The 24,834-nt window shown below is 43.1% G+C and overlaps 1 protein-coding gene across 1 annotated transcript in view; it reads right to left on the bottom strand.

Annotated features, from left to right (window-relative positions):
• Positions 1-301: 301 nt before the first annotated feature.
• The window catches only part of GAD2 (glutamate decarboxylase 2), a 67,172-nt gene continuing 42,639 nt past the window's right edge, over positions 302-24,834 (bottom strand). The window contains exons 12-16 of the mRNA XM_020911657.2: positions 19,168-19,246; positions 15,507-15,656; positions 7,286-7,393; positions 6,677-6,766; positions 302-4,405 (exon numbers count right to left, since the gene is read on the bottom strand). Coding sequence (XP_020767316.1) covers positions 4,232-4,405; positions 6,677-6,766; positions 7,286-7,393; positions 15,507-15,656; positions 19,168-19,246 — 601 coding nt within the window. The 3' untranslated portion in view covers positions 302-4,231. The remainder of the gene's footprint in view (positions 4,406-6,676; positions 6,767-7,285; positions 7,394-15,506; positions 15,657-19,167; positions 19,247-24,834) is intronic.

The following is a 24,834-nucleotide window of genomic DNA, read 5'->3' as shown; positions in this document are numbered from 1 at the left end:
TCTGAAGCTGCTTATAACCTTCATGGGAGGTCTTTACACTTATTTCCTCCACTTCTGTATGTACATGAAATTTTCCATAATAAAATACTTTAAAAAAAAAGATTGGATCTCAGTGAAGGAGAAACCAGGGTAGTGAAAAAAGTATCCTTGAGAAGCAGCTACAGAAGTAAGAGGTTTTTTTCCCCAAAGAAGACCCAAAGATGCTCTGAGCTCTGTAACAATGGAAGGATCTTTTATGCAGGCCAAGACATTAGAAATGAGCCCCTCAACATGGCAAAGCCCGAATTAAGCATCCAGCATCTGAGATATTTCCACAGGTACACATTTATTTGGATTTAGAGAGACAACACATAAAATACTTTGATCATACACAAGTTCATATTTGGTAAGAGGATCAGGTTGTCACGTGTTTATAGTTATTTTTTTTATTATTGTTTTCTGTCTTTAGTAATGGAGCGATGCTGGGGAAGTGTCAATATCTTTCAGAAACACCAATGGGGAACAGTATTTCAGCACAGGTAACTAATCAATACACAGCATATGCACTTAGCATTTGAAAACAGGAGGGCGCGTGCAAGATGATACCCACTGCTAGGTTCCTGGGTTCCCTGTTCTGCCACAATATTTACACCCATGCTTTCTTGGTCCATGTTCTGAGGAGTGGTGTCTACTCCGAATGATGTTAGCAGGGACAGTACCCACGAGGTTGGCTGCTGGTGACCCTCCTTATTGGTCTCCTGTTCTCAGAGACACTGAAGTGGCATGGTGTGAAATCACACAGTTCTCAAAGGAGACTTCTCAGGAGCGAGCGGAGCCAACGGCATTCCCCGTGAGGGCTGAGGTGGAGGGCACAGCTCGTAGCAGAGAGCATGGCGCGGATGCAAGTGTGGTTCCCAGAATGTCAGTGCGGCCACCACACAGGAAGAAACACGGCAATAACAGGTTGGACAAGCTTCTACAGCGACACATGTTGACTTGCAACACTGCAAATTCAGATCTAAAGTGCACAACCCCAACCTGAGGGGACGAGACAGTACTAGCAGTATATTTAAAGGCAACACAGTTACACACACGATTAACTTCCTTTCCTTTCCTCATGTCCTTGACACAGTCCAGGAAGTCAATACCATTTATGTGTCTCTGATGAAGACATACCACGCTTTTTTTTTTCAAGTATTTAAAAATAAGAAACACAATATTGCTGTCTAAATGAAAATGGCCATGTCAAATCAGATTAAAGCTAAAACCCAACTTTTCTAATATTTGTAAAAGAATCAGTTCAGTCACTCAGTCGTGCCTGACTCTTTGCAACCCTATGTAAAAGAATGGTCCCACATAAAGGCCTTTGGCACTGGGAATTTGCGCTAAAGTTCAAAACAATCTCCCTTCCTTCCTTCTCTCCTTCCTTCCCTACTTCCCTTCCACTTGAGCAGACTGCAAACCTACTTTAAAGAATGTTTAAACTACTGGGATCTGTCAGGCTTTTATTTACCTCCTTCTCTGGGTTATGGTTGGTAGCATTTCACTACATAGAATGGAGCAAGGCTCCCAGCAAACTTGGGAAAGAACCTGGGAAGGACAGGGCGTTAAGGAAATGATCTATTGATAAAAACTCTTTTCTGAAATTTCAAACACAGGCACAAATGTTCCCTTTTAAGTTCAGTCATACCATCAAGTGAAAAAGCAGTCGATTCTGCTAGGGAGTCTGGACCCCTTAGGTAGAAGCTTCTTGGATTAGAGAGGGCTCTGTCCACATTCAAGACATTGGGCTCCATCCTCCAGGCAGGATGGTGGGTTTGATAACTAGCATCTTTGCCTCTGAGATGGGTCCTTTTGGCCTGAGGTTCATGATAGCTGGGCAGCTATGTGCTTATTCTCAACAGCCAAATTCTAGAACACTTGGCCATTAGACAGAGCCTAGAAGGGGAGGCTTACTCCTTCATAAAATTGTGGGGCATAGGGTTTTTTTTCTAATAGTCATACACACATACATGCTAAGTTGCCTCAGTCATGTCTAACTCTGTGCAACCCTATGGACCGTAGCCAGTCAGGTTCCTCTGGATTCTCCAGGCAAGAATACTAGAGTGAGTTGCCGTTTCCTTCTCCAGGAGATCTTCCTGACTCAGGGATCGAACCTATGTCCCTCATGTCTCCCGCATTGGCAGGCAGGTTCTTTACCACTAGCGCCACCTAGGAAGTCTAATAGGCATAGGAAATCCATTTGCTTCTTAGACTGAGAGGAACCAAAGCCAAGTGCATCTCAAGTATCAATGTTTCTGTATCCGACCTAGGGGAGAGATGTAGGGGCAAGCTCATGAAGCTTGCAGGTGGTTGGATCCTATGGTCAAGTGAGAGGGTTTTGCTACAGGATGAAGGATGGGGTCCTCTTCCCTCCCTCATATACCTACAGTCTTTTTGATCACGGATCTGAGAGGTCCATACAGAAAGGATGAATGCTCCTAAACGTGCATCCACAGTCTGCATATATGTGGATACATATGCAGGACATGTAGTCCTCCTCGAGCACTTGGAATCTAACAGTCTGTACCCCATAAATACCTATGAGAGCTCTTGTTAGCTCCTGTCTCTCCATCAGGTTTGCAGGGGCAGAAGGATGCTTTTAGAATATTATTTTGAATTCTATGGAGCATATGTCCTCTCTATATTCCAGTCACTTTGATCTTAATGGGACACAGAAGATAGAAGAAGGGTCTTAGATGCTGTCTCAAAATCCTGGGTAACGGGACTTCCCTAGTGGTCCAGTGACTAAAACTCCAAGCTCCTACGGCAGAGGGCTTGATCCCTGGTCAGGGAACTAGATCCCGCATGCCACAGCTAAGAGTTCACATGCCGCAACTAAAGATCATGCGTGCCACAACTAAGACCTGGCACGGCCAAATAAATACATAAATATATAAAATTTAAAAAAAGTCTTGGGTGAGGAGCTCATTTCCTCATAACCCCTCATGAAGTAGAAATTAATTATTTGGGCTTCCCAGAGATGGGGAACTCAGCAGGAAGGACTTCTGTGGGTCGGAATGGGAAGGAATCGGAATAAAGCAATGACCTGGGAGGGAAATAACTCCTCCCTGGACAGGCCATGTGGCCTCCAGGATGACATCACTATTCTCACAGAGACACTGAAGGCCAAGTGTAATTTTCTGGGCTCGCCACATCTGGAGTGTGTCTCATTCCTCTTTGCTCTGGCTGATTAGATTTTATTTTCTCTAAGGAATCCAAATGACTTCGTAAGAGAATGCCGTCCGGGAAGACAGCACAAGAACCAGCATCCACCTTCTGTTTAGAACAGGTTGAATGGAAATAAGAATAGAGACGATTACCCTCATTAGTCTAAGATGAAGCCCAGTTGTCAGACCTACAGTGCGGGTCTGCTAAGGTCCAATGAGTGAAAAACCGAAAAGGGAACAGAATCTTACTGTCGAGCTGACAATCACTTTTTAAAGAAACTTCAGTATTCTTTTGTGTTTGTTTTGTAAGAGCCCGAACAGAAAGAAGGCGTCATACTGTTAAAGAATTTTGTGGGTCTATGTTCCTAAATAACTTTGCTAAGTGTTTAATTGTGCCTCCGTTCAAAGAAAGAGAAAAAAAAAAAAAATCTGGCTTAGTTTTTATATCTGCCCCTGCAGTTTGTATAACCCATATAAAATAAAAATCTATATGTTACAAAATAGGATTTCTTTTTAATATATATATTTTCCTTTTGTAAAATTATATGTATTTAAATACACTTGATATGTTACTATAGGTAAATTAGAAATTTTTTTTCTAATACTATGAAAAAGGCAAGAGTTTTTTTTTATTGTCAACATATATTTTATATTCACTTTATCCTTTTCACTGTACCCCAGAGAACCTTTTATGATTCAGGGGCAATTTGGCACTATTCAACCCTACTACTCTGACTTGAAAATAAAGTTTGATTTGCACACTATATTAAAAGTAAGGGAAGTATTTATAACAATTGTAAGCTTTTCCTCATTGATTAGAACACAGCCTTTTGTCACTAATTATTACAGAGGTGTTCTAAACTTAAGAAACAATTTTTAAAAGGAATAATGTTTGTTAGTTTTTGATTTTTAAACTGTACTATACTTTGACACCACGATATAGAAATAGATTTACTTTGGAACAAACTACAAATACATTTACATGGTTTGTGACAACTTAATTGTCTACCTAGAGAATTCAAATGGCTTAGTGAGCTAGGTTATTATAAATCTTGTCCAAGGCGTTCTATTTCTTCAATCAGGAAGTCAATGTCTTGGTGAGTTGCTGCGGGGTTTGAGATGACCATGCGGAAGAAGTTGACCTTGTCGCCCAAGGGCTGGTAGCTCACCATTGTGGTCCCATACTCCATCATCCTGGCTTTAATCACTGGAGCCACCTGTGGGAGAGATGAGACCGCTGCAGTGACTGCTTCTCCCAGGGATTCTTCCTGTTCTCAAAGAATCCAGTGCCAAGTAGCATTTTGAGTATTTAACTGAACCATACCTGTTTTCCCTTAAAGGAACTGCTCCCACTTTTTATGAGAACAGAGGGCTAGAACAGGTTAATACATCCAAGATCTCAAAGGTGCTGAAAGGAGTAATCAGTGGTGGGCTATCAGGAGCTTGCACCTTATCTTTGACTTTCTGCTTAGTATTTTGTGGCAACAGGAAGAAGCTAATGTTGGTTCCAAGGATAAAGAGTTTAGAAATACAACATTTGGGGAACTTTTTAATCCTTCAGTAAATATAAAATCATTGGAAGTAAGACAAAATTCAGAGACTGGGTATGAAGACGTAAGCCTCACTATCAAGTGATGTGTGAAAATAAGTAGCTTTTTGAGATCTTAAAGCTATTTTCATTCTTGAGATCCTAAAGCTCCCTAGTTTCTTTTCTAAACTTTTTGTTTTATATTAGAGTATAGCCTATTAACAATGTTGTGACAGTTTGAGATGGACAGCAAAGGGACTCAGCCATACAGATACATATATCCATTCTCCCCAAAACTCCCCTTCCATCCAGGCTGCCGCATAACATTGAGTAGAGTTCTCTGTGCTATACAGTTGTTGATTATCCATTTTAAATACAGCAGTGTGTGTCTCTTCATCCCAAACTATCCTGTCCCCCCATCTTTTCCCCTGGCAACCACAGGTTCCTTCTGTAAGTCTGTGGGTCTGTATCTGTTTTGTAAATAAGTTCATTTGTATAATTTCTTTTTAGATTCCTCAGTTCATAAGATGATTTGAAATACATTTCCTAATAGTGATGAAGAATCAGCTGAGGCAAAAAGCTGCGCCCACAAGGATTTAACATTATGGAGCTGGATCACAGATAAGATTTTACCACATTTATGCCCGATGGATAATTACAGCCCTTGGTCCTCTATTGTGTATGAAATTAAGTTAAAATGCTTCAGTTCAGCACAAATGCCTTTTTGTCACCAGTTCTGAGGACTCAGCTCCCAGGGCTCACCCAAATGAATCTGCAACTCTGACAAGACCTCCTTATTCCATATCCCTTGGATGTACTGCACATATTGTTATCCCTTCACATTGTCCTCAGTCTCACCATGTCACATTTGTTCTCTCTGCTTAGAATCCCTTCTCTTCCAGTTTGCATCCTACAAAGCCTCCAAGGCTCCACAACAGCCCTACACCCATGAGGAAGCCTTTCCTGACTTCTGTAGTCCACTAGCATATTTCCTCTAAGTTGTAAGTTCATGATCCTTAGCCACAGAGTCTGTCTATATTCTAATTCCTATCATCCCCTCACTTATGAGAAAATAAACCTTATCTTTGTACCCAACTGTAAGCTCCTGGAGGGCACGGATGGGGTCTTTCACTTCTTGTATCAGCACAGCGCCGTTCGCACATGGAGGGCTCCCTGAGTCTTTATTGACTGTAAAGACTGGCATAAGAGGAACAGCTCCCAGGATGAGGCATATATTTTAAATTATGTCCAACTGTATGCAGGACCTGTCCACATATTTTACCACTGGAGTTTGTAAATATAACATTGATCTTTTCAGTTCATGGCTGTAAATATGTAACCAGGGATGTAGATATCAGGGAAGCTTTGGGCTTATGCCAGATCTTTATAGTCAGCAACTCAGTTCAGTATGGGAACCATGCCCTCTATCCCAGTTGTATTTGTCTTACATGAAGGATAGATTCAAAGGGAATGGAGTTATGAACATGTGATTTTTGAATATCAACACTTACGTGACCGCTGGTTTACAATGAGGTTTTACTCCTCAAAGAACTCAACGTGAACAACCTACATGGCTCCTCAAGAGGATCAGCAGCAGTTTTGCTTTCTACCCATTTCTGGGGCCTGGAGTTCTTTCACATTTGTAATTGAGCACCAGTTTCTCTTGGCAGATCAGCAATTTCAGCTGATTCCCACTGAGTTATGAAGCCAGGAAAGGTATGACCTAGTGCTTATTTTCAGCCTTCATAAACATGCTCTCAGAACACAGAAGCAGTTGAGTTGTTAAAAGTCTGGACAGACCAGTTCTGTGTGTCCTGGTTCTACAGGAAGCCACAGAGAGCAGGGGAGCCGTGACCATGGCTGAAGATAGATGTTCCCTAAAGACATGCACATCTGTCGTAAGGATGATATGGACATGAAAGGACACTGAGGTCCAGATCAGAGGAGCGCGAGTCCTTACCTTGGACAGGCGGCTCAGTCTCTCTTCATTGTTGTCCAGGACACGCAAGCTCGGAGGCACGTACCAGAAGCAGACGTTGGTGTGCTGAGGCTACAGAGAGGAAAGTTAAATTCATGCTCAGTTCAAACAAACAAGTTTGAAAATTCCGAGGACATTTCAAATCTGTTCTGCAGCTTCCAGATACAATCCTGCTTTTAAACCTCTAATCACCATTGAACTGCCTGACTTTCACACCATTATACAGTATATGTGTGTGTGTGAGACAGAGTTGGATTTATACTTCCATTCTAAATGGTTACCCCCTCCCCACTGCTTCTCCTTTGTCATGGTCTCGCTTACTTGGACAGTATATTCTTAGCTTCAAAAAATATCAGTGAGAAGAATTGGAATGGGGACTTCCCTGGTGTCCCCATTAGGACTTCCCTAAGACTTTGTGCTCCCAAAGCAGGGGTCCCAGGTTCAATCCCTGGGGGAACTAGATCCCACATGCTGCAACTAAGACCTGGTGCAGCCAAATAAATACATAAATAAAATATTTTAAAAGCCACAAAGAGTTAGAATGGACTAAACTTTGGTGGGGGGGTGCGCTGTAGAAATCAAAATACATACCTTTCCATCAAACACCATTTCATAACCTTCTCGGTTTTTGATGATATTGTATAAATACTCCGCCAGCTCCAAACACTTATCAATATGTGCTTCAAACCCGGTGGTCCCCTACGTGAGAGAAGAAGAGAGCTTAGCAGTCAAGCTGAGGAAGGTGGGCGAGCTCTCAGGTGAGATGGAGGGACGCATCCCTCTGGACACTGGTGGTCTTTTGGGGCCTGTGGCCTCTGCTCTGCGCCAGAACTTTGCTTACACAAGACCGTGTGTCTAGAGGCTTTTCTGGCAATTAGTCCTCCTTTCATGCTCTCCACATCAGATGCTTCTGTTCCCTTTCATGTCGTCACAGCTCTCCACAGCAGAATCCCTTTCTTTCAGAGCCTCTATTCCCCAGCCAATTATTTTGATTACTCAAGGGGAAAATTTGCCACTGCCACTCAGAGGAGTAATTATGGAAGTCATTAATGACAGGAGGGCTGGCTATTCTTTTCCTGCAGATTAAAAGCATCATCAGAGACCACCCCTCCCCCTTCTGGATGTCTGCTGAGTCCCTGCCCATCAGGTAAATTTGCCATTTCCAGATCCCACTTTTGTTCACCAATGTACCCCCATTATAGAACAGATAGGGTAGGGGCTCAATGAATATGTGCTGGACAAAAGAATTACTGACTCTGAGAGGCACACAGATGCTCTATTAGCCTGTCATTTTGCAAAGCTTATTAGATTTCTCCTTTGGGGATAAATGGGGCTTCCCTGGTGGCTCAGGTGGTAAAAAAAAAATCTGCCTGCAATGAGGAAGGCCTGGGTTTGATCCAGAGTCAGGAAGACCCCCTGGAGAAGGGAATGGCTATCCACTCCAGTATTCTTGCCTGAAAAATCCCCTGGACAGAGGAGCCTGGTGGGCTACAGTCCATGGAGTCTCAAAGAGTCGGACATGACTGAGCGACTAACACTTGGGGATAGATGACTCCTATGTCTGTAATGGGTGAACATTATCACAGAGGTCTTTCACTTTCCAGCTGTTGGAAGCCCAGGATCTGGACTTGTGAAAAACAACACGGCGGCCTTGAACTGCAACTATTTCACTGACAACGGGACCCACTAGGGCAGCAGTCCCCAACATTTCTGGCACTGTTTCGTGGAAGACAATTTTCCACAGACCGGGGGTGGGGAGAAGGCTTCAGAATGATTCGGGCACATAACATTTACTGTGCACTCTATTTCTATCATTATTACATCAGCTCTACCTCAGATCATCAGTTATCAGATCCTGGAGGCTGGGGACCCCAACACCAGGGAGTTACTTTTCACACGGCTTTACTCCTAACTCCACTGGTATGTGTGGAGTACTACAGGAAAGCTTAGAGAAACAGTGAATGCTCGTCCCAGGAACTCTGAGAACAGACCTACCAGTGACTAATCCAACCTGAAATCCAGAGGAAGTAATAATGGAGATAAGAGGGGCCCACTTTCCTGTTAACATACAGTCTCATCATGTCATCTAAAAGGGGGACCTGGCAGAATGATGACTTGTAACATCTGAAACATCTTTAAGAGTAAGCTGCATTTAAGAGAGCTGATGGGTTCAGAAATCCATTTCTTTAGGGACTGCCACTCTTGCTAACTGGTTCCTGTGACTCCAAGTATCCACCTGATGCCTGGACATCCAGGCCATCACCCATGTGCTCAATGAGTCTGTGGGTGCCAAGGTTTACCATTGGTTTGGACCAGACAGGCAGTTTGGGTCCACTTGGATGGACGTTAGATAAGAGGGAGGAGAGTTTACTGTTAGCCAAACTGGATCCTTGGGGCCAGTCTAGCATTGGATTTCACCTTGCAGGAACCTGATCCAGGATCTGTTCAGGACCACTATGACTCTGACCCTGTCCAGCCGTATGGCCTTGCTAACTTTTCTGGTCACATGGGAATGATGGTGCCTGTGCGATTTCCCACACAGAGACATAGTGAGGTGAAATGAATGCTCTGAAAATGAGTGTGATTGTACCGTAAAGGGAGTGAGGTTACGACAGGATGGGAGTTCTCTAGCCCTGCTAGTCTGGGAGTCCAGTCTGGCTAAGCTCAGGAATAATCCATCCGCCCCCTTGAGATGAAGGCTGAAGAGACTCTGATGTGCCTGTAAAAGTCTGGGGCTCCTCCTTTCAAACTGGGTATTCATGAGATTAAGATTCATATTTTATTTTAAAGGTTTTGTAGGTTTTTAGGAGAGTCTCCAAAATTCATTCTATTAATATCAAATGCTTATTGACTCTTTATAGGCAATACAGCTCTTATTGTGAGAATGATAAAGGCATCTATAAAGCCTTATCAGGCAATGCCTCTCCAAGACCCGAATCACTGGGAAGGAAGCTGAAATCTCAGACGACCACTTCTGGGTGGACAGCAGGTTCCCAGAGTCAGGGCTACACTGAAAGAGGTTCAGGAGAAAGATGTTTTATCTTATCCCTCATCCTTACACACTCAGAATGGGTTTGGATGGACCCACTCAGGACCTCTTATTTCTCATCTGAATGGTAACATCCTAATTATTCTTCAGTCAATGGAGATGCTCCACTAGCTCAGGATATGCCCTTCAGCCCCTGCCTGCCCATCTTCCTGGGATGTCCCTTCTCCCAGCTCTGCCGGCCGAGGTCTTACCTATTCTATGCATCCTGTTCACAATCAGTCTCAAAGGTCAGTTCTTGATGAATCATTCTTGGCTCTCAAACTAGGACTGAGCTCTTCATTCTTTAACTCTTCAAGGTGTGTCTGTGTTTCTTTTATAACCAGTTGTGTTCTATTTTTTAAAAAATGTTTATTGGAGTATATGCTGTGTTGTGCTTAGTCACTCAGTCATGTCCAACTTTGCAACCCCATGAGGCTCCTCTGTCCATGGGGAGTCTCTAGGCAAGAATACTGGAGTGGGTTGCCATGCCCTCCTCCAGGGGATCTTTCCAACCCAGGGGTCGAACCCAGGTCTCCCGCATTGCAGGCGGATTCTTTGCCATCTGAGCCACCAGGGAAGCCCTTATTGGAGTACCGCTGATTTATAATGCTGTGCTAATTGCACGTGTATGGCTAAGTGACTCAATTGTGTGCTATTGTTTAGTTGCTAAGTCGTGTCAGATTCTTTTGTGACCCCATGACCTGTAGCCCGCCATGCTCCTCTGTTATTGGGATTTCCCAGGCCAGAACACTGGAGTGGGTAGCCATTCCCTTCTCCAAGGGATCTTCCTAACTGAAAGGTTGAATCCAGGTCTTCCGAAGTGGCAGGCAGATTCTTCACCAGAGTCATCAGTTACACATATACATGTATCCACTTTCATTTTTAAGATTCTTTTCCTATATAGTCTGTTACAGAGAATTGAATACTATGCTGTACAATAGGTTCTTATTAGTTATCTGTTTATATATAATAGTATGTCAATCCCCATCTCCTAGTTGGTGTTCTGTCATTTGTGAGGGTCATCGTTGAATTTCTCTTTCCTGCCTGGAAACTGTAGCCCCTGATCTCATCCAGCAACAGACAGTCAGTAGCCACTTATGAAAAAAATTAACATTTTAGAGAGAAAGGGAACACTCATTCACTCAGTAAGGAGTGCAGGACATCCATTTCCCTTTAATAGTTTCTCCTGGTTTCTTTTTTACCTCAGCCATTTGCCAGTCCCACTGTTATCTACACTTTAATTATGGAGATCAATCAGAAAATTATAAGAAAATCTAATGACTCAATCAAAAAATGGGCCAAAGAACTAAACAGATATTTCTCCAAGGAAGACATACAGATGGCTAACAAACACATGAAAAGATGCTCAACATCACTCATTATCAGAGAAATGCAAATCAAAACCACAATGAGGTACCATTACACACCAGTCAGGATGGCTGCTATCCAAAAGTCTACAAGCAATAAATGCTGGAGAGGGTGTGGAGAAAAGGGAACCCTCTTACACTGTTGGTGGGAATGCAAATTAGTACAGCCACTATGGAAAACAGTGTGGAGATTTCTTAAAAAGCTGGAAATAGAACTGCCATATGACCCAGTAATCCCACTTCTGGGCATACACACCAAGGAAACCAGATCTGAAAGAGACACGTGCACCCCAATGTTCATCGCAGCACTGTTTATAATAGCCAGGACATGGAAGCAACCTAGATGCCCGTCAGCAGACAAATGGATGAGGAAGCTGTGGTACATATACACCATGGAATATTACTCAGCCATTAAAAAGAATTCATTTGAATCAGTTCTAATGAGATGGATGAAACTGGAGCCCATTATACAGAGTGAAGTAAGCCAGAAAGATAAAGACCATTACAGTATACTAACACATATATATGGACTTTAGAAAGATGGTAACGATAACCCTATATGCAAAACAGAAAAAGAGACTCAGATGTATAGAACAGACTTGTGGACTCTGGGAGAAGGCGAGGGTGGGATGTTTCAAGAGAACAGCATTGAAACATGTATATTATCTAGGGTGAAACAGATCACCAGCCCAGGTTGGGTGCATGAGACAAGTGCTCGGGCCTGGTGCACTGGGAAGACCCAGAGGGATCGGGTAGAGAGGGAGGTGGGAGGGGGGATCAGGATGGGGAATACATGTAAATCCATGGCTAATTCATTTCAATGTATGACAAAAACCACTGCAATGATGTAAAGTAATTAGCCTCCAACTAATAAAAATAAATGGAAAAAAAAATCTGCCAATCTAAATAATCATATACAAACATCAAGATTTACAGTAAAAACTCAGCAGTTACATTTTAAGCCATCACTGCAAGCCTAAAAAAAGGGACTCCTTTTGAGGTTTTTTTCTTTTTCTCTGTCTACACAGAGTTTTAACCGAGGTAATCTGTCAAGATGAAAAATAATCAAGTTCTAGGATTCTCTAATAAAATGCTCTAATAAAAGAAAATAGACAAAATAAAAGGTTTACCCAATAAGAACAGAGTTGAAGACAGACACAGTGTCTTTGCCAGTGAAAAGCTTACAAATCATGTCACCATCCAGAGTACCTTCTAGCATTCCACATCAAGAGGCTCAATTTTTTTCTTTTTTGCATTAATTTGCTCCCATAAAGTTGTCTTGGATTGAATATGACAGTTGTCTTCAGTGCATTTAGCTCCATTTGTTATTAACAGGTGAAAGAACAGGAATATATACTTAGATTACTATTTTCCCATGGCTTGTCTTACTAAGGAGAAAATGTGGATTCACTGGAGCATTGTATTCTCCAGGTGTATCTGATAACAGAGGGTTTGCAGATTAATGTCACATTCCTTCTCTTCCTCATTGTTGTTTTGGCAAATGCAAAACAGAATGACATGGCCAACTCTCTGGTGGTTCTTCTTAGGGAGAGTGACTTCTCCTGCCCTGGCTGGCGTTATGACAGAGTTAGGCATATCGGAGCGTGCTTACCCTTGATCTTGGTTGTAGAACTGAGATTATTACTTTAATAGTTATTATTTCATTAAAAAAAAACCACAACTTTAAGTTGAAAGTCAAATGGATGTTTTTATCATTTAGATGTCTAGATACTTAGGGCTTTGTGTAAGGAATTAAAAAAATAGATGCCCCTGTCTTCTAAGTAATTCAAGTTCTTTTTTGAAGTTCTTTACTATAGTCTCTTTCTGCATTTTACACAGAAACAATATGCTGGCTTTCATTAATTATAAAGAGTTATCCAGATGTCTTCATTTCTGTTCACATCTTACATATGAATGTTAGAAAATGAATTATTCCTTTACACAAATACAATGTACAAGAACTAATGAAACTATTTTAAATTCTGGATGATGATAATAAACTAATTTTCAATGCAAAATGTCTGTGTCCATAAGTTACACAGCCACGATGATCTCTCTCTCTCTCTTTTTATCTCCTCTTCTGGTGTCTGTATCTCAGCCCTTTATAAACTGGATCCTCTGCCTTTATTTCAAGCTTCATTGGTCCTGCTGTTGAGCTCACACCTGATGTCTTCCGTGTGATTTCTCTGAGAACCAGCCGGCTGCACCAAGCTGGCAGGGAGGCTTCCAATGGAAAAGAAGCAGCAGGATCCGATGAACCATGTCAGATACATTTTTGTGTAAATATAGCTAATGATCATCATCTTAATAAAAACACCAGGGGAACAAGAGACAAAAAGAGGGACACTGAACAATATTTAGAGACCAAGTTTTCCTCAACTTCCTAGCTGGTGTTTACCTCTGTCATTTTATCATTCCCATCAATCAAGGACATGAAACGCCGGCTCATTTGAAAACAGCCTGAGAGTATACTAATAAGTCTACAATCTTGATGGATTTATTATTGCCAAATGGTAGTGTCATTGCCAACAGTGGGGACCAGATACCTGTCCTTGTCAGGCACTCAACTTTCAAAAGAGGAAGGAGTCCCCTGCCCAGCTCAAGGGATTTGAGCCCACTCATCACACAGCTTTATGGGGCAATAAGTCACCTTGGGCCTCACTCCAGTTAGCTGTCTTGTACTTAGCAATACTTAAACAAAACTCAATCAGGCCAAATAACATGATGGAGGTTTGCTTGAAGACCATGTAGTCCAGCCACCCCTGGAAACCAGCTAAGAATTTTTGTGCATTAGGCAAGACCATCTTTCTAGTTAAACTGCCTTTTTCCAGGATGGGCTTAAAGAAGATTCCATACAATATTAAGTTGGTCAAAAAGTTAGTTTGAATTTTTCCATCAGATGTTATAGAAAAGCCTGAATGAACTTTTTGGCCAACCCAATAGATGTCGACTGTTTCACTCCTAAGTCCCCTCTTTTTCTTATTAGCCATCTGCCTGTTTGAACTGTTTAAGGAAATTCAGTTTGCATAAACACCAGCATATGGACTGGGTACTGTGGACCTGGTCCATAGCTCTTTCTATAGACCTGACGAAGGAGCCAATCTGTGGTCTCATCCAGCTGACCAAATCATTTGCTTATTTCTATGGGGCTGACCCTGTCACCTCCTTGTGTAGGATACTTAGAAATCTGAGAGCCAGATGTCCTTGGGGGCCAGTGGTTAAGAATCCACCTGCCAATGCACAGGACATGGGTTCTATCCGTGGTTGGGGAAGATCCCACATGCCTCAGGGCAACTAAGCCTGTATGCAACGTGACTACTGAAGTCCATGGGCCCTAGAGCCCATGCTCTGCAATGAGAGAAGCCATCGCAATGAGAAGCCTGCACACTGCACTAGAGGATAGTCCCTGCTCACTGCAACTAGATAAGCCCCACGCACAGAAACAAAAACCCAGCACAGTCTAAATAAATATATAAAATAACTAAATATTACAAAAAAGAAAGAAAGAAAGCTGAGAGTCAAATTCGTGGACCATTTCCCAAACACACTGGACCTAGGTCTCACCAGCTTCCCTCTCATCTCTCCCTTTGTCACGTTTCCCTCACGAACTCTTTTAACAGTTGGACTTTTCTAGCAGTTGGGTTTTTCCAGCATGTCCCTACTGGCTGTAGCCATTGCCTCCTGTGGGAGATAAATGAAACCAGGTGGAAAGTCACCGAGCTGTGACATTTCAGTTAGGAATCTGGCCAAAGTGAAAAATAAAATCTTTGACCTTCCCAGCCTGCTTACATTTACCCACACACGTGTGCTCTTGGAAGCTATAGTTAGGTCCAGCCAGTAGCACACAACATTAGTTACAGAGTTCCATGTCTGAGAGAGGGGTGATCATCCACAGTTAAATTCTGAGGTGAATAGAGAAACCAAACTAAAGGAGGTCACTAGGAAGTTCCAGGGCTTTTGAAAAAAGCTTTGTAACTAGAGGTTACTCTATGAAATGACAAAAACAAGATATCATGCTGATTTTTTCCTTTTCTTTCTTGTTCTCCAAACAAAAAGTCTACATTTAACCTACCCAAATGATCAATCACTGGGTAAAAACCAAGAGTTGGGACAAGAACAACAGTGAAACACCTCTTAGGAATCCAGAGATTCTGCTGTATAAAGCAATATGGATTGGTTTTTTAGATAAATGAGCATTAGAAGCAATTTGGCTTAAACAAAAAACAAACAAACACAAAACAGATTTCTTATATTTCTGCCCATGTAGAATGCAGATTAACTAGATCTAGGATTCAGGAAATTTAGTCTTGAGTAAATAATTTTCAATTTGGAAGTCAATTTTTGACATGTCCTAACAAGGGTCACTAGATACAGCGTCTGTTTTTAGTTGCCATTCAGCCAATGCTGGGGTGCTCACCTTTGCCCTCCACATTAGCCAGAGTTTAAAAACATCAACGTGGCGTCCGCACTGTAAGGCCTTGTCTCCAGTGTCGTAGGACAGGTCATAGTGTTTATCTTGTTGGAAGAGGTAGGAGGCATGCATCTGGTTGCAACTCTGCATCAATCCCTAGAAGAGAAGAGGAAACCTAGGAAACTCTGTGCTTAGTCGCGCTCAATCATGTCTGACTCTTTGTGACTCCATGGACTGTAGCCCGCCAGGCTCCTCTGTCCTTGGGATTCTCCCGGCAAGAATACTGGAGTGGGTTGCCATGCCATCCTCCAGGGGATCTTTCTGACCCAGGTTTCCCGCATTGCAGGCAGATTTTTTACCATCTGAGTCACCCGGGAAGCCCTGACTTTATAATGTGTTCTTTTGGGTTTACGTTGTGATGGAAATTATTAAGAAAAATATATAAGAAAGAGGAGCTGAATATCCTGGAGAAAGAAAACAGTAAGAATCAAATGAGAAAAAAAGTGAGACAAGTATCTGAGCAAGATAAACTGTTGCGATAGGTCAGTTCTATGGGAAAAAATGGCTTAGGGTCAGCTATTACCAGAGGTTAACATCAGGGCATATTTATACTTTTATTCTCCTTTTTAAGAGAAGGCATTTATTTTTTTTTTCAATTTGTTGATTACTTCTGCTTAAGCGTCACAATACCCTTTGTTGTGGCTGGTTATTATAATTCCCATCTTATAGATGAGACCAAACATCAAAAACTTTTTTTTTAATTTTTATTTTTTTTCCATTTATTTTTATTAGTTGGAGGCTAATTACTTTACAGTATTCTAGTGGTTTTTGCCATACATTGACATGAATCAGCCATGGATATAAGCTGCTCTGTAGCTTTTACCTAGAAATGGAACAGTTGGAATGTAAATCCAGCTCAGGTGAATTTCAGTGAGAAGGCATTTTTTAAAAAAAATCACAGTCAGCGTATAATGTTCATCGGGAGGATGTCCCGATGTTCTGGTTTTGCTGTAATCAAACTATTTTGAAAATTCTTTGGTTTTGCAAAATATCATTAGTGGATTCTCCCACTGTTTCATTCATATTGAGTTCAAGTACTTTACCATTTAGCTGTAAGTGTTTGAGTTCTTTATGGTAATCATAGTTTATAGGACAATTCATTGTGGTGGTGGTTTAGTCAAGTCGTATCCGACTCTTTGCAACCCCAGGGACTGTAGCCCATCAGGCTCCTCTGTCCATGGGATTTCCCAGGCAAGAATACTGGAGTGTGTTGCCATTTCCTCTTTCAGGGGATCTTCCCAACCCAGGAGTGGAACTCCCATCACCTGCTTGGCAGGAGGATTCCTTATCACTGAGTCACCTAGGAAACCCAGTACAATTCACCGCTATTATCTTAAGATGCTAAAATCTAAAAAATAAAGACATTGGTACTCTGAGGTCTTCAAAATAGTGAATCTTTAAGATGTCATGCTCCTCTCTCAAGAGGGGTTAGAGTTTGGGCACTGTGTTTTCATGCTCACTTGGTTATGGTAGTTATACTGGAAAGTTTCATCCTCAATGACCATTAATTTACCCTGGCACCACAAGCTAACTATGGAAAATGGGTGGCAAAGTGATTGAACTATTCCAAAGATCAGTGAATGAATCATGTTCTCTGACTAAAACAGCATTGTCAGCCACTTCACCACATTGCAATTTGTCACGAACCACAGGAAGTCTTTGACGCTTTGGTTATCTACAGTGTAATTGCAATTTTACAGAAGTTTTGGCATTGACTTTTTCCCTTTGTGACTCATGACAAGAGAAGAAAAGACTAAACTGTGATCACTTGGTTGAAGTTAAAAGTGAGAGCCCCTTTTGAAAGTTCTCCAAACTAAAACAAAATGCAGCTAAAATTTGATCTAGATCCTGAAAGACCAGAGTAGGTGCCCAGATGATAATAACAGATTTGGGCTCAGTCTTGTAGTCTGGACATCATATTCAGTAGAATTCATTAAGTTATTTGTTTGAGAGTGGGAGAAATTCAGTACAATGTAATTATAATAGAACAGTAGAATGACATTGAATTGGACCCGAAAACCAGTAAGACTAAAAACTGCAGTAGGTGCATCTATTTTGTTTCATGGTCATAGAAACTTGGCCCCATTTTTTCCCCAGCCATGCAGCTCATGACTAGGTGCCATCAATCCTAAGGGAGACCACCCAGGGAGTGTGGAATGATGGGTAAACCAGACCAGCTTCTACTGGGATAGGAAAAGCAACTCAGAGCACATGACCTCTAAAAGGTAAGACAGCACCAGTCTCCTTGTACAAAAAGACAAGTAGAAGTCACATAAAAAGGTGAGATCATATCCTGATTCTGAGCCACGACATTCCAAACTTTAAAATACATGAATAGCTGCTGGCTGCAAAAGAGTTGCTGTCAAAAAAATTCCCCTGATCAAGTAAACTAAACCGCCATAAATATATATATTTTCAGATATTTATTATATATCAGCAATAAAAGGCTAAGATACTCCCTGAAATTATGAAACTTGTTTTCAACTCTTTAAGCTAATATATTCCAAGTTTTTTTGAAACCAAGAACTCTCTTATCACAGAATATCATCTGATAGCATGGTATTATTCCTTGGACCTCTATAAAAGAAATGTTATGAACTCTTAGGTTTCAAAGGGATCCTAGAGCTGTTCATCTATTGCTTCCCCCTTCTTCTGTTTTGGTCATGCCACGAGGCATGTGCAACCCTAGTTTCAAGAAACTAAAACCTTGCTCCTTGCAGTGGAAGTGTGGAGTCTTAACCCTGGACCTTCAGGCCAGTCCCTATTCCTGCTCCTTCTATCTTTCCATCCTCTTTCTAACAAGTGCTTGTCCAATCTCCATTCAGTCAGCTCCCCTGATGATGAACTTATTCCTACCTAAGTCATTCATTACCTGTTGGGCAGCTTAATTTTTAGAAAAGCATTCCTTTCATTGACCCCAAGTCAGACTTCAAATCATGGTTATTGTGATTTTGTCATCAAAGCCATACCATCCAATGTGACTAACCCAAGTTCCTGAAGCCTCAAATAAAAAACAAATCTCTCCAACCTGAGTCATTTATGTTGTAAAGGCTGCCTTCCTCTCAGTCCTTTAAGTTAAACCTTTTTTAGATTAGATTAAACATCTTTAGTTCTTTCAACTACCTCTGTTCATGTTGATTAATGTCCCTCACTATTGGAGGTCTTGCTTGATGGGGTCTCCTATACAATTAGACGCTAACCTGAGCAAACCACTCCAAGTGTGGTTTAACCAGAGGTCAGTGGGGGGCTGCCACCTCCCTCACCCTGAAGCTCCACTTCTTTCAATCCCATGACTAATTTTTGAATGGTTTTTCTCTCTTTACCCACTGTTGACCCTGCATCAGAGTACAACCTAATGTCCTATGCCTTTTTCACAAGCACAAGAATTCAGCCATGCATGGAACATGCCTGCCTCATCTAGTCAGAATATAACCATCCTATATTTGGACATAAGAGTAGGGCCTTACAGCTATCCTCATTCACAATTTCCCCTACTGTGGATGTGGCTCACTGTCCCATTCTGTAAAATCATCTTAATTTTGTCACTACATACATCACTCTATCCAACCCCAACTACGGATGTGGCCACGAGTGAGGAAAGTCATACCTCTTCTCTAACCAGGAGAGCAGAGCACTGCAAAGGAACGCCCATCATCTTATGTGGATTCCAGGTCACAGAGTTGGCCCTAAAGGAAACAAATCAGGTTAAGAGGGTGGCACCCATGACAGGCTCAGATGACCCCTTGTGAGGGGCAACAGGGCTCAGGGTTCCTGGCACTGTTTCTCAGACTCCAGCATGACGGTAACTTACAAAACAAGAAGGGGACCCTTCAAAATCTACAACCTTTCCTTCGTCTACAAAGAGAGCAGGCGAAGGCTGGTCTCTCCCTTCAGCTCCATGGTGGCCTGAGAGCTCTGAGTGTCTGCGATCGGCCCGTCCAGGGTCCCTCCTTTGGCCACCACAGAGCAGGGCACCAGGGGGTCCCCCATGCCTTCAGCGTTCCCGCCTCTGACCCAACGGTAGTGCCCTGGAGCTCAGAGCAGTGGCTCATTCCGCTGCTGAATTCTGTACTTTTCCCAGTCTAGTTCCTCCTTCTTTCCATTCAATGGATGACTAAATGTTTCAAATGTGTTCTTTTACAACAGCTAGCTCATACCCTGCTTCCATCTCTTCTCTCATCCAGAGATATCCTTTTGGACCACAGAGAAGATACACTGTAGCTCCCATGGCAGCTTTCAGGCTATTTGTCCCAACATCCTTGGTAAGCAGCATACTCTCTCACCAGTCATAGTGATGCTCAGCTCAGGGGCTTATGCTGTTTGAAACTCCTAAACCACAGTCCTGGTTCAGAGTCCTTTAATGCTAAAAATTGCTATTATTATTATTATTTTCATCAGATATATTGTCTTAGCTGATGCTTGGTTTCCATTTCCTCCTCCACCTGGTACAATAGTTATTTTCTAGTCCTACTTATGGCTCTCTCCTCTTCCTTTTGCCTCCAGCCTAAGTTCCAAACTGTGGGGCATGGCTCACAGTGTCCCCACACTAGATCCCAGGCTACTCGCCCAGTCTGGAGTCCTGTCAGTTTCCTGAACCGCTTTTCATCACACCCCAAAGTCTGTTTTGTTCTCAGAAAATGCTATTCTCATGATCTTGGGTCTCCTGGTGCTACTTCCTCTTCCTGGAATGTCATCTCCTATGGCTTCAGTTGGTTACATCCTATTGATATTTAATCTTTAAGGCCAATCAAGTATCATCTCTGGCGAGTTTTGCAACTTCCTTCAATTTCTCTTCTTCTCACTCACTGTGCTGCTCAACCCTCTTCCACTTCCAGTTCCTGGGAGAGCAGCTGCTCACTTTCCATGAGTCTCTGTGCCTGTCTTCTGAGAGACCGAGGCATCCTCGAGGAGGGGACTCGGGAACGTGACCTTGGCACCCACAGACTCACAGGGGGAAGCAGCGTAGCAGGACCACAGGCAGCAGCTCCTGCAGAGAGTTGAGCAGTGCCGGCCCTCCTCCAGCTGTGACAGACGGGGCTCAGCCTACTCCCACCACTCAAGGTGTGAGGACCTCGGGAAGAAATGAGATGCTGGGAAAGATCCCATCCCTCTAGTTGATGAATGGCGGTCAGCAGCTGGCCAGTCAGGGAACACTTACTGGCCTGGGGATCTTATCTGAAGCGATGAATAGTCTGGCTCATTGTCTGGTCTTTCTGTAGCCTTGACACTGGCTGTCAGATATATTGGAAATGAGGAAAGAAGCCAAGGTGGTTCATGGCCAGATGGCTATACCCCTGGACAGAGGACTGAAAGACTTTATGAATAATAAAGAAACGGGTATGGAAAAGCTCCTTCTAGGAAAACAGCTCATTGCTCTTTAGAATGAAACTGGAGTCAAGAAACCTGGGCTCTGAGCCGTAGCTAAAGTTTGGTTAAGGGAGGGGAGCTCAGGAGCCAGACAGTCTGAGTTCGCATCCAGGTTCTATCATTTGCTAGCTGTGTGACCTTGAGCAGGTTACTTAACCTCTCTGTGCCTAGATTCCCTCATCTATAAAAGGAGAATAACAGGAAATTGTTGGGGACCTCTTGTGGTCCAGTGGTTAACAATTCACCTTGCAATGCAGGGGGTGTCAGTTCAACCTTTGGTCAGGGAACTAAGATCCCGCACGCCACAGAGCAGCTGAGTCTATGTGCTGCAACTACTGAGCCTGCATGCAACAGCTAGAGAGCTTGTGCCCCGCAACAAAAGACCCCGTGTGCCACATGCAAATAAGACTCAGCGCAGTCAAATAACTACATGTTAAAACATAAGACATCATTTGGGAAAAGTGCTTACAACCGATTCCAACACAATAAACAGTAACTAAACCTGGCTCTTGCTACTAACTTCAACTATATCATTTAGAGCTTTGTGACCCTGGGCATATGTACACAGCCATTTGGTACATTCTATACTATTCTGTAGCTGGATGCCCAATACTGACAACATGCAGTTTTATCAGTAATGACACCAACTGGAGAAGAAAATAGCTGTTTTCCACGTTTCTGACTGAGGGTGTTTACTTCTACACAGCAGCCCATTTGTCTTTTTAGAGTAGAAGCTGTCAAGACCCCCCCACTGACTGGTCCCTGAATTCTCTCAGAGGGTCTGCCTCATAAAAATGCAAAAAGATGCAGACAGCGATTCAACGCGACATGGCATTAGCCGTTCATGTGAGACATGTTGGCAATTTGTGAAAAGCAGCCTCAGGTTCATTTCAAAATGTTTTGCCTTGAGATGTTATTCCTCTGTGACTTTCAGTAAGTTTATAGAGAGCTGAGCCCCCTAGGGCTGTTGGGAGATGTTTCTCAGTGCCCGTCTATGCACGCCAAGCTCAGAAGATCCCAAATGAACTGGTTAACTAGCCCCCTCCTCATCCTTCCAGATCTCTTCTCTCTCCTTTATTCTGGACCTGAATTCTTCACACCCCTTTCCCCCCATTTTCCTCCTAAACATTCAGCTCTCAAACCTTAGTGGTGTGATTTCATTCTCTTTCTTTCCTCTCCTATATCACTCTTTGAAGTTGTTTTTTTTTTAAGTTCTGTATAAAGCATTTTATTCTGTAGTACTTTGGTGCTCAATTTGCATGTGTGTGTATGTGGATGATATATGAAAATCACTCGGAAATTTTTCAGCATTCACGTGCTAACTACATTTACTATTTCCTATGTGGCAGGCAATGCTCTAATTGATTCACATGGATTAATTTATCTAATCCATCCAACAGTAGACCTGTGATGTACACACTGTCATTGTACCAGTTTTATAGATGAAGAGACATCTTGCCCAAGAGCACATAGCTAGCAAGTGGGATTCAAGCCATTGCTTGCCACAGGGTCCTTGCTCTAACAGTGACTTAATGCTACAGGTATCCACTGAAAACCAGGGAGAGCCTGAAAAGTTTCCTTTTGGGCTGTGACTGGCATGATGCTGCTAAGTCGCTTCAGTCGTGTCCGACTCTGTGCAACCCCATAGACAGCAGCCCACCAGGCTCCTCTGTTCCTGGGATTTCCAGGCAAGAACACTGGAATGGGTTTCCCTTTCTTTCACCAATGCATGCATGCATGCTAAGTCAATTCAGTCATGTCCGACTCTGTGTGACCCCATGCACAGCAGCCCACCAGGCTCCTCTGTCCATGGGATTCTCCAGGCAAGAGTACTGGAGTGGGTTGCCATTTCCTTCTCCAACCTGTTACCTAGATTCCAGTAAAAAATGGAAACACCCTGGTGGTGGTTTAGTCACTAAGTCTTGTCCGACTCTTTTGCATAGACATATTGAAAAACTTCCCCAGGCCGTTATGATATACTCCTAACACAATGGTGCTAGATTTATGATGTAACATTTGAGAAAAGTGTTTTATATATGACAAGCTCATGTTAGCTCAATAAAAGACATCTCCCAAAAAATGTCCCTCACTCTGTTCAACATAATATGCAAAACTGTAAAATCTGTCAGGGAGGACACTCTCTGGAATTTCTAAAGGATTATTAATAGGAAATATAGCAAGGCAAAAAGAGCACTATATATAAATCGTATGTCAAAATTTTGTAACATCTGGCATTCTTAGTGCAACTGGAGTGTGACTTTTCCATTGGATTGGCCAAAAGGTTTGTTCAGGTTTTCCATAAGATGTTATAGAAAAACCCAAATGAACTTTCTGGCCAACCCAATACATACACACACAAAATATTTCAGAAGGAAGTGAAGGAAGCAGAAGCACCGGCTCTTTAATAAATTACACCTGAAGAGCTGGTCTCTGATGGTGCATTTTGCTCCAGGAAGCAGCTCTCCCAGGTTCATCTCCTCCTTCCCCTCCACATCTCTGTTTCCTACCCTAAGTATCTCTCCCCTCCACTCCCCCTGCCCCTGGTCCTCTGTGAAGCCCCAGTACCTCCTCCTCAGTCCTGGCCTCCATCTCCTCTTGAACCCAGAGCGGCCTTTCCAGAGCACGGGAAATGCCACTCCTCTCTTCTGTTCAGTCAGTTCAGTTCAGTTCAGTCATTCAGTCGTGTCTGACTCTTTGCGACCCCATGGTCTGCAGCACACCAGGCCTCCCTGTCCATCACCAACTCCTGGAGTTTACTCAAACTCATGTCCATTGAGTCGGTGATGCCATCCAACCATCTCATCCTCTGCCATCCCCTCCTCCTGCTGCCTTCAATCTTTCCCAGCATCAGGGTCTTTTCAAATGAGTCAGTTCTTTGCATCAGGTGGCCAAAGGTGGCCTCTCTTCAGACTCCCACTGTGGCTGCTATAGTAGGATCTCTCCAGTGTTTTTCCCCAACCCGAGAAACACAAGGGTCTCTATGCACAACAAGGGCTCGGACGGCGGTGATGCTCAGCTCAGGGATTTACCTTCATCTGGATTTGGCTCTGCAGGCAGACCCTCCGCTGAGACTCACTGGGCAGGACTTCTGGATCCTCCACTAGCTTCCTGGTCTCTGACACAAATCCATCCTGGTCTCCAACCAAGTCTGTCTGAACTTTCCCCAAGGACCCTCTCAAACCTCTGTGACCCTGCTCTTCACCTTAACGCCCTTCTTCTGCTTCTGCCTGATGAAGCTCCGTGCCCCCCTCACCCCAGGGGGAAGGCTTCCCTTCCTTTAATAACCCTGTTTAGAAGGAACAATCTGTCTCTTGAGCCTTTAATTCCTGCCTTGACCTATAATCCATGGTTGACTGCAGTTTCCCTACTAGATTCTAAAACCCTTGAAGACAGGCTTCCTAGCATATTTGGCTTTGCGTCTGCACTGTGCTTCATGCAGTGGCTTGCCTAAGACAAAGGGCCCATAACCAATGAACTGAGTTTCTGAACCTCTGGCCCTTAGGGGTGGGAGTAGGACTAATAATTGGTAATTTGGCAGGAGCTGTGCTGGAACCTTCAGCTGGGCCACAAAGTCATGAGAGTGGCCCAAAACAATGGGTTCTTCCAGGTACACAGCAGCCTGCTGCCAGGAGGGATTAAAGAAGGGTCCACTGACAGTGCCCAGTGGTGCCCGGTCTCCTGGCACCCTCTTAGCTGTCTTATCCCTAAAGAGCTTGACTGTGTTGTCAGAGAAGAAAGCTGCTTTCTGAGAAAGGCAGGTGCCCAGGTGCTTGTGCCATTTTGTAATGAGGACAGCATTCTGGGATCCCTGTGACCAGGGGGCCAACTTTGGATCTGGGGGACAAGGATTCACGGATTTCCTCCACTTTAGAGTGAGTCCTCGTGCTTGGAAAGTGAGCATGGCAAC

This window comes from Odocoileus virginianus, chromosome 9, assembly GCF_023699985.2.
Source record: "Odocoileus virginianus isolate 20LAN1187 ecotype Illinois chromosome 9, Ovbor_1.2, whole genome shotgun sequence".
Taxonomy (NCBI): domain Eukaryota; kingdom Metazoa; phylum Chordata; class Mammalia; order Artiodactyla; family Cervidae; genus Odocoileus; species Odocoileus virginianus.
The sequence above is the reverse complement of the archived record's forward strand: the minus strand, read 5'-3'. Positions and strand labels throughout refer to the sequence as shown.